The sequence below is a fragment of the Populus euphratica genome, unplaced genomic scaffold, assembly GCF_000495115.2.
Source record: "Populus euphratica unplaced genomic scaffold, PopEup_1.0 scaffold403.1, whole genome shotgun sequence".
NCBI classification, from domain to species: Eukaryota; Viridiplantae; Streptophyta; class Magnoliopsida; order Malpighiales; family Salicaceae; genus Populus; species Populus euphratica.
Window position 1 is genome coordinate 289,167 of NW_011500081.1, and position 10,880 is coordinate 300,046.

General features: G+C 34.1%; 1 protein-coding gene across 2 annotated transcripts; it reads right to left on the reverse strand.

Moving 5' to 3' along the window:
• Window positions 1-294: 294 nt before the first annotated feature.
• SOS4 (pfkB-like carbohydrate kinase family protein) lies at window positions 295-8,794 on the reverse strand. 2 transcript variants are annotated; one of them, XM_011003287.1, is made up of 14 exons: window positions 8,681-8,794; window positions 8,494-8,596; window positions 7,333-7,426; window positions 7,093-7,197; window positions 6,913-6,996; window positions 6,208-6,281; window positions 5,770-5,834; window positions 4,695-4,758; window positions 4,190-4,255; window positions 2,557-2,613; window positions 1,914-1,955; window positions 878-922; window positions 729-782; window positions 295-583 (listed from the first exon to the last, which is right to left on the reverse strand). In XM_011003287.1, the coding sequence occupies exons 1-14, from the start codon at window positions 8,737-8,739 to the stop codon at window positions 443-445; spliced, it is 1,053 nt and encodes a 350-aa protein (XP_011001589.1). In that variant the 5' UTR covers window positions 8,740-8,794; the 3' UTR covers window positions 295-442. The 2 variants fall into 2 exon arrangements, with proteins under 2 accessions (XP_011001589.1, XP_011001590.1); XM_011003288.1 differs by lacking the exon at window positions 1,914-1,955.
• Between the last annotated feature and the right edge of the window lie 2,086 nt (window positions 8,795-10,880).

The following is a 10,880-nucleotide window of genomic DNA, read 5'->3' on the forward strand; positions in this document are numbered from 1 at the left end:
CCCGAGGGAAAAACTTCCGTGAATATTAATGAACCTCTTCGATTTCAATAGGCAGATTGGCTTGTCAAGCAATATGAAAAGATTGATCGACTTATTATGTTATATGAATTCGAGTGTGGCATCCAATATGACAGAATATTATTTACCTTGCACTTTCATGAAGAAAAAAAGAAGAAAAAGGCTTTATCCTTCATCCAATTGCATATAAAATATTTCTTTTCTTCCTTTTTCCTATTTCTAATTTTTTTTTTAAAAAAAAAAACATGATATTTCCTACTGTTGCCAAATGCAAAATTTTTTTAAAAAAACATGATATTTCCTACTGTTGCCAAATGCAAAATTTTACTGCCTTGAACGGAATAGCTTGTGGGACAACACCACGAGTGTCCCATTATTTGCTACGAGAATAAAATACATTTCCAAAACAGAAATTCCACCCATTTTAGGAGTAGTTTTCAGCTTCAAATTTAATTTGTGGGTGGCGAATGTCATCCTGGCTTTGGATCAATCTAATTTCCAAACTGCTTGACTGGGGATCATACCCAGCTGTTTTGTAATCATCCAAAGTCCTCTGCAGAACTGCCTACAAGTAGTCCAAACATCAAAAGAATTACGCAACCACAATTTACCCTCGATATGGCAAGTATTTCAAATGGGAACTCTTTTTCCATGCATAAGGGACATGACATACAAACATGGTATAAATCACGTATCAGCAAGAGACATACCTGCAAGCTTGATACTGCGAGCTCTGCTGCCTTTGCAAGATCATCTGGGTGTTTCTGGATTACATGAAGATAAAAAATGACACGCAATAAAACACTACATGGAAAAGGAAAATGACAGAATCAAAATTGGAAAAGAACAAAGATATTACATTACTCCATCCAAGCAGGAGTGCAGTCATTAGATCCCCTGTTCCCTACAAGCACAAGAAGATACATACATTGATGAGCATCTTGTAAGGAATGCCAGCATAGCTCGCTAAATCGAATGAGAATTGCAAGAAACTCAACAACATAAGGGTTAACATTTGCAAAAATCATATTTTATTATGGAGCATCTTATGACATTCTTGCGAAGAAAAAATGGTATTCAATTTCTTATGACCACATTTATGCTAAAGAGTCAAAGATTTCTGTCTCGATAATTCAAAATATTCCAACCAGAAGGGGAATAAAGGTGGATTTAAATACAACATGTAAGGGGGAATGCACAGCTTAAGGTTTGATACGATATGGGTTAAGATGCAATGTTTGAATTCCAAAGTCCAAACTAGTTATGGCTTACGTCTGTCCTGATCAAGTTTCACAACAGAGTTAGCATCATTCAAGAAGCCTTCTTAATTTTTGTGGATAGAACTATATTAGCAAATCTTGATCTCTGTTATTGCTCCTTTAACCTTTGTTTTAAAAAGTTACGAAGAGTCTTTATTTAGTGAAGAGAATGCATCTCATCTTCCTAATGTTCCACATGAAATTACAAAAGTACAAAATTTTGACATATGAACATCAAACCTCACAATGAATATGACAATTCACAATTGCATCAACTCAGTTGCACTTTGTCTACTTCAGAGATCCCAGGGAATTATGACCGTAAATGCAATGTGGTTAGGAATAAAACATGAATTATATTAATCAGTGATTGATTAAAATGAGTTTAAAAGCTTTGCATTTGCTTTCAGCTGAGACTTGAAAACAAAGGAAGAAATAGCTCTGATTTGGAGTATCCAAGGCAGGGGATGTTAGGCATAAAGCAGCTAAAATATAAGGATTAAGCTTGCACTGTGACATATCAAGGACTAATCAAGCATTAATCCCAACACACAGCACTCATAGATAGGTAGTTTGCACTTTATGGAGTTAGTTTGCACTAAAGAAACTTAATATTTAAGAGTGTCTATCATTTACCTTGAATGTGGTTGCACATCTTACCACGCTTCCAATATTCATCTATGCAATTAAGGCAACAGGAAAGAACAAAAGAAGAAAAAAGCGGCATGAAAAATGAATTCCAGCAATCTAATGTTAGCAACTCACTTGGCCATCTTGCCCCTGAGGGCTAGACAAAGCTTGTTGATTTCTTTTACAATTTTAATCATGCACTGTATATTTCCAAAATTGATTACTGTACTTTCCTTTTTATTTCATTAAGATGCTATCATTCCATCATGAAATTACCAAATGTAATAATGTCTCAAACTCTCAGAAAAATGCAAAACAATCACCAAAATAGTAAGAAGAGAGCTAACTTTCTCTTATCTCACAAGACAATGTTCTGATAGTGTTGACTAGTAAGCTAATAACATACAGATGATCTGATGCGATCCTTCACAAAAACAACACAAGAAAATATTTAGTACCATGCACAGGCAACCCTATATAATACTACTAAAAAGTCGTAGCTGAAAAGAGGATAAAAATGCCAAATACTAAGGTTGTGCTTCAAGCACATTGAGTTAAATTAAAATAATAAATCATGACCAAAAAGTGTGTGTGTTTGGTTCATTACAAGTCAAAATATGAAATAAGGTCACAATTAAAGAATTCTTACTGTAAAATACGCTGGAATTTTGGGTATCACAATCTTGAATTGATCAGGAGACTGGCCCTATAAAAAAACCACAGACAAGCATTACAACTGCGAACAGAAACCTTATTTGTGATTCTAAATGATCCAAAATACCAGGGGAAGAATAACATTTAAGAAATATAGGGAATTACACAAGCATACATCAAGCCCCAAAGTTTCCCTATTGAACTAGAAAATTTCCGTTGCACAAATATACACACACAATTTTCAACTAGTGATGCATGTTTTGCTGACGATAATATTGAGCATACTGGATATGGATAAAAGCAAATCTCTAAGACAGCCAAGAAACAAAATGACCTAAAGCTGAAAAACACAAATGATTGGTGCCAAATTCAAGATAGCTATCAAAAAATTGACTGATGCCAAGTTTTAAGAGAGACCATTAAGAAGAAATCAGAACTTTCCTCTATAAGATAGATATACTTGGATACAATTAAGAAGGATGGGGCCAAATTGACTGTTTAAAATGACAGGAAACTGTCGCCTTAGTGTATGTCTCCTACACTTGTTGGATACAATTGAATATGCATGCAACGCTTGAAAAATATAGAAAACTTGAATATAACAATTACATGAATGGGATTAAATTGAGAATGCAAGGAGGTGAAAAGTGGAAGGATTTAGATAAATATCATTTGGATCTAGGAATGGCAACGGATCAGACTGGAGTCAGATTTTGCTCCGCCCGACTCCAATCTGGAACATCTGCACCCATCACCAGATTTTGACTCTAACCCAATCAGATAGGGTTGAGTAGAAATTTTCCACCCTAGAATGACCGGATCCCTTTTTTTCAATCAAAATTTCAAAGATAAAATCTATCGATCATAAAACCATCAAATATAGTTTAAACTTCAAATCCAAATGTAAAATCATTAAAACACTCTCTAAACAAAAAAAAAAAAATTGCATTTCATGCTTCACATTGAAAATTAAAATGTTTTACTAAAAATCTATACATATTTTTAAAAAATAGTAAACAAATTGAGGGGGCCAAGTCGAGGCCTCGGTCGGGTGAAGCACTTACCCACACCTAACTCTGACTCCAACTCCAGTCAAATTGGGTTGGATTTTATCCAACTCCATTTGACCTTGATCAAACTGGAAAAAAAAAAATCCAAACCAGTCTGATTAAGTAACACCAAATATCCGATAGATTGCGTGAAATTGCCATGCCTCTTTGAATCTATGTTATCAAAGATGTGACTTTATACCAACTGTGAAGATATAGCAACCTTCCCTTTATATCTGATATTGGTTTTCATTTTTGTGTGCCAAATAAGAGATAATAGTGATACTAGAAACTGAAGTGTTTATGCCAAAAAAAGAAAAAGAGAAGAAGTTGACTCATCCAATTAAGCTTTTTTAGGGAAACACAGAGAAGTACACACACTAAAAAAAAAAAAAAGCAGTTGTTTTCATCAATTCATGAATATATATCCAAAAAATAGTATCTAAATAACAGCATGTGATGGCATGAAATGTGATACTTCTACACCATCATAAGTCCTTGGATTCTGGAGAAATGAAACTGGAACCAAAATCAAAATGTAAACCCTTGACATATTACATCACATATCATGGTGCCCACCTTTTCCTTTTCATGGCTGCCAATAAGAAGAAGGTGACCATCTATATTGATGCTTGTTATCACAACCTGTGAATCATCAAAATTCATGCATTACACTATATTGTTAAAGCAATAGCAACATCAAACAACATTACATGCATTTTATAACCAATTTTTTTTATATAAATGCTTACACAAGGCAGTTAAAGAGCATGTGATTGATTTTTGCAACAAAAGATCTTTTCTAAGATAACCGTTTTTTTCCTACAAAAAATCCTATGTTTGTAGAGAAGTGAGGCAATTGACAAGAAATTGCAATCTCAATGAAAAATCTAACTTAGGATGACAATCATGCCATGAAAATGAGAAATATTGCATACAAATCATAAATCTTGTGTTATTAAGCTACCCAATAATTGGACATACAATTCACCGAAACAGGAAACCAAGGAGAGTTCCAATTTCACAATCCATTGAAGATGAATAGGTTTCAAAATAAGATCAAGATACGGTAGTTTAGCAAAACCTTTGCAGGTCCAGCAGCATGAAGCTTGTTACAAGCTTCCCGGCCATCATGTTCAGATACAATCCTGTATAGAGAATCTCATCAGAAGGCAAAATATTGAAGGAAAGAAGAAGCTATAACAAAGAGAAACAACATACTATACATTCCCTGTTGTTGCAAGACCCAGATAAAAAGTTGTCAATTATCAAAAGTTTCATATCGAATAAAGATGAAACCTAGGCAGATTGAAGATGTTGAAAATCTTGTTGTCGTGAGGTAAAACCAGTTGATATGCAGATATCAAGTCAATTTGCATGGTTGAAGTCATTGTACATATTAACTACTTATGAGGCATGTTCCTCCAGGAGATACAAAGCATGCTACTTTTAATTTCTCATCCATAAAGAGTAAGGATTGCACATTTCCACAACTAAAGCTTCCTACCATAGTCAATAGCACGAGCAAGGTCATTGTCATATGTTACAATCTTATATGAACTACTACATCTTTTGAGAAATTAACCCCTCAAAAGGTGAAACCCTGCTAGAAAGTAGAATAAAAGCACTAATATATGGGAGCCAGAAAACGAAGAGGTGCAACATAAAAGTTTTAGCAATATTCAATTGAAGGAGACATGAACAGAATGCCTAGATGTAAGTAGCTTGAACTTATAAGAATAACGCCCCCATCACAAATTAGAGTTTTTAAAGACTGCAAAATGGATGAATGAATCTGAGGATCGGTGCCTTATTAAGAGGTGAAGCCCCTTTTATGATTGAAGACATTTCATCATATTTAAGGACTTGGGACTTTTTAACTTGGCTGTGTATAAATTTTAGAAGCTTCTGGAAATGTTTTGGTTAAGAAACCATGTGACTTTTAACTGCTAGAATTTTCATAGTGTAGACAGGATAATTGTAATTCCAATTTTTCACATTTAACATATACCAGTCATGGACTAATTTGTTATATATTCCCTAGTCTCAGTTTCACAGATTTTTCAACATAAAACTAGGAATGCTAGTAAGAAATTGACAGAAACATATAGAATCAAAATTTTCACTTCACCATTCTATTTTATGTTATCGACAAATACCTGAATCCAGTCAATTGTTCTGCTTCAAATTGGTTAGGGGTCAACATTGAAGCCACTGGAACAACCTGCAACATGAAGGTCACCCACTTTGTCACCATTACATCAACTTTATCACTTACCTTCGCATCAAAAATTTATTAAGCAAAGCAAGCCATTACATCAACTTTATCACTTTGTCACCCACTTTGTCACCATTACATCAACTTTATCACTTACCTTCGCATCAAAAATTTATTAAGCAAATCAAACCATTATCTAGATCAAATGAAGAATTATTTTCTCCTCAGCTTGTTTAATCAAAATGATCCACCCAACTCAATTGAAGGTAAAGTTTTGCACATTGCTTCCACATAACCCAGAGATTTCAAACTTTGCCCAAGATTCTAGTATAGAATAAAACACATGCATGCCCACAAGTGTAACACTTGAACTGCTCACCTTCTCACGATATACTTCTACCAACTCTGGCGGAACATAAAGCTTCCCTTCATCGCCCAGAACAGGATCACAAACTAAAAAGAAAAATAACATCATGGACAGACATTCTATATTTCATTTGAATAAAGAAGACAAAAAATGGAAAATATGCATGGTGTACCAATGACCTCCTTTCTATTTTTACAGCAGAGCTAAAGTGAAAAACACAGAGTAGGGAATCTATCTTTATAGACAAGACAGGACTTTATTAGAGGCCTTACTAGCACTACAAATACCAGCTTGAAGTTCACAAAGTTCATTGGACCAGCTTCTTTTAAACTTACCATGGATAGAAAAGAAATAATAGCCATTACAACTCTTCTGTTGATATTATGACTGGCTTTAGTTTCACCATGATCACTCATAACAGACAAGGATCTAGATATAGACAAAGTTGTTAACAAATACAACAATATTTCTGGCCAGTTCAAAGGTATATTCAGTCAGCTTTACTAGTCATGGATATGTATATCACATAACCTGTGAGCTCACATGCACATGTGGTATAAAGATGATGATTCTTTAAAACAAACAGGTAAGTTGTCTAATGAACATAGTAAGAAGCACACACTGTAGTCAGAGTCAATTCAGGTAGTTGAAAATCCACGGGTTTCTTCTGGAGATAGGAGGAAGCAAAGAGCAAATATGCTGGAATAATCTACTCACCATATGTAAGTTTTGGATTTATAGAACGTAGCTTCTTGACAACTTCCAAAACGGTGTTCAAGAATGAAACAGAACCAATATAGCCTGCAAAATAACAGCAAGAACTAATCCAAATATACAGAAGAAGAATTTTCTTGTTAATTAAATAAATAAAATAACACAGCAATTCATTTGGCATGCCTGTTAATAAATGAGTATAATACAGCAAGTCATTTGCTTGGAGGCCTTCCATTAGCTCCCATAGTTGCTGTCCATTTAAAACTTGTCCTTTAAAGGTTGGATATCCTGTTCAATTTTCAGATCCATTAAGCATTAACTGACCCGCAATTTGCTTAGGGGACCATGCCTGAATTATACAGATTGACAAGCATCGCACCGTATATCTGAGACTGATTGAGTGAAGTAGTATAAGCAGCTTGCCTGTGTGATTTGAGAACTGTACTGAATTGACTGGATCCACATCATAGCCCAATAGTTGGAGAGGAAAGACGGCTGATTTATTTCCAACATATCCCTAAATGGAAATAGACAATACAAATGTTACTATGGGAATGAATCTACCAAACATAAAATCACATTAAGAATGCATTTGAAAACTACAAACACCATGGCATGTATAACCAACTACTTGGATGACCAACATGATATCCCTGACCTACATAAGCCATAGGAACCACTACATTGTAAACTCAATGGAATGATACATTAGATTCTATATGATAGATTCATCTTGAACATATATCAGTAATGTTTGGACTGTACTCAGACATGCGAACAAAAAAGTATAATTTCCAACCCTCCCACTAAGATTGCCTTTTTCATCTGTTTGCAAAATATGTTCTTTCATAAAGAACATCACTAAACAATAAGGCACTACATATCCCTTTTGTCCATGGATTACAAGGATTAAACTTAATCTTGACATGATTAAGATGAACTGAGGACATTCTGAAATTCATTTACATTTATATTATTCTCTTAATAATTTAAGAAGATTCAGTTCACATTTAGCAGCATGCCAACATACCGCAGTCAACCCCGCTCCACACGCACCCAAAGTGACAAACCCACAAACATGAAAACCACGACAAAGATAGAACATTTGAAAATAAGATCCATTTATAACCAATCTAAACCAATGATTCATTAATTACATCATCACTCCACCCTCCTGGTTTTCACCGATCACCTAACTCGTCCCTTTTTATCACCATCCAATATTTACAGCAAAAAGCAAATGCAAGAATTCGCAAAACACACAACACATTAGTCCAAAACCAATAACACCTCCAACATTTACAAATTATTATCACGACTTCCTATGAAACCACATTTCACATAAATTTTCAAACTTATCATAATCACTCAAATAATTAAAATTTTCACAAATCACAACTAAACACAACTATCCATAGAAAGTCTCAACTCTGTATAAGCTTAGATTAACACATAAGTCAACACTTTGACCACAAAAGTCATCTCTCACAGCCTCCCTTCACTTTCGCAGTCAATTTTCTCGAGAACCAAACAGGAAACGAAAATCAAAACCTCAGATTCTCTACAGGGATAGAAAACGAATACCTGAACAGTATGCGATTGAATGCTGAGAACGCGACCGGTCTCTGAAGGAATAGCCAAGGACAAGATCGGAGGCGCCATTCCGAACTTTCTCGAACTGATCGATCTTCGGATTCCGTGAAAGAGAATTCAAATACAGAAGCAAATGAGGAATTGGAATCTAATTCTCGATAAAAGTGAAATGAATTACCTGGAAATGAAAATGCGATGAGTTTCTCGAGGGATTACACGGCAAGAGCGAAGCAGCATGGAGTGAAGGAATTATTATATATTATATATATGACAGCTTGAGATAGCGTGAGAATTGTGTGTGGTGTATTTATACTTAGAGTTTGTGGTTGAATTTACCAAATGACACTGAGGATTTGTGGATATTGCTTTTTCAGGGTAAACTACGTTTCACTCCTCGAATATCAAGAAACGTTTCAGTTCGATTCTTATTGTTTTTATTTGTTAAATTGTGACCATGAGATTTTCAATGTAAATCTTATTAACACTTTATTTTGTTTGACTTGTTAAGAGATTATTCTATTTTATTTTTTTTGAGCTAGATCCATATTAATCTATCAAGAATGGGTTAGACCTACTAGCCCGACCTGGTTACAGGTCCAAACGAATAATTCAGTTGGGCCCAAACTAACAAGAGGCACGCGTGGAATGTCTCCACGAGTGCATGCACAACATGAAAGTAATTAATTACCTTCGCACTGTGCAATGCTCTTCACTCAAATGAAGCAAAGAAAATGAAAGGAAAAAAAATAGCTTATATAGGCACAAAGAAGTAGAGACGTAATGGAGGACTTCTGGTCGTTGCCTTCTTCCTCTGATTTTGTTCGCTTCACCCTTTGTTTTCGATCCCTTTCTCTCATGCTCCTCTCTCTCTTTTGGTTCTCTGCTCGTGTTCTTTTCTTAGTGGCCTCCTCTATTTCTTTGAGAAGAAATAGGGAAAATTTTTGCTCCCCTTTGTGTTCCTTTTTTCCTGTATGCTCCCTCTCTTGATCCAATCTCTTTTTATTTTCTTTATCTGTATATTCTTTTTTGCTCCTTTTTTTTCTTTGTTCTTCTCCCTCCGTTGCTTTGCCTTTTATAGAGCTAGAGAGCTTGCCAAAACCAATCCCTGTTACAATCCTGCATTTACAGGACTGTTAATCAATCTACGAGCGGGATTGTGGGCAAAGACGTGGTCTATGATCAGATCAAATTGTTGTAGTTTCCCCTATTGAATAGGCTTTCTCCGCGCGAAATGAAAGGGATAATGAACAACTCTTCAAAATGGTGTCGTTTGTGTCCTTGGGAATGGTTATTTTTCACTTTGGTCCCTGAACTTCTAACATTTATCAATTAGGTCCCTGATTCCATTAATTAAATAATTCCAAGTCCAATTAAGTCCCTCAAACTTCTAAATTATGTTGTCTTGGCTCAAATTTCAATTTATTCCTCATTTTTATCATTTCACACAAAAATAAAAGGAGTAAAAAATTGAGTTATGACATATTAAATTGATGATTTTTTTAGTGTTATTTGAAAATTATGATATTTTGATGTTAAAAATTTATTTTGAAGTATTTTCAGTAAAATGCCATTTTGAAAAGTATCATGCATCACAACCTCAAACACCTTATAAAATAGTGAATAACTTTAAGAAATTATAGAGAAAATTATCTATAAAGCTAAATAGTGTGGTGTTTTTATTATAGTCACATCATTGTTCACCCTTTTTAATATTTTATTGTAGATTATATTAGTAGAATTTTGATAATTTTTAATTTGATCATTGAACTTTTTTTTATGCAATTAAGCTCAAATTAGAGCTCAATTACATGTTTTTTTTTTTTTTGTAAGGGTTGAATTGCAAGATGAGTGATTGAAGTGCAATAGGCTAGTAATATAGGTGGCGTGTTCAAATTTTTCGGTGAAGTACATTTTTATCTCCCATGTTTTATATATATATATAAGGTGATAGGTTACAAGATGAGTGATTGAAGTGCAATACATGGGTAACATAGATGACATGTTTGAATTTGTTGGTGAACTTTATTTTTGTCCCTTGTGTTTTTTCTATCTAAGGTGACCGGTCCTTTTATATTTTTTAATTTTATCCATTATATTTTTTAATTTTATCAGTTTTCAGTTCTTATTGAGTAAGAAAAAAGAAAGGTAATTGTTGAAATCCAATCTAAAGAGAGAAAAGCTTCATTTCAATTATTCTAGCCACCAAAATGTTAAATTTTTGTTTTAAATAGTTTTATTTAATAAGAAGAGTTTGAATTACGTGTTATATTACCTTGAAAATATTATAAAAAACAAATTTAAGCTAGGGAAGAAATTGGGTTTCAAGTTGATTCTTAGTTTTGGACTAGTGTTTTATGCTTTTGAAGATTAAGAATGAG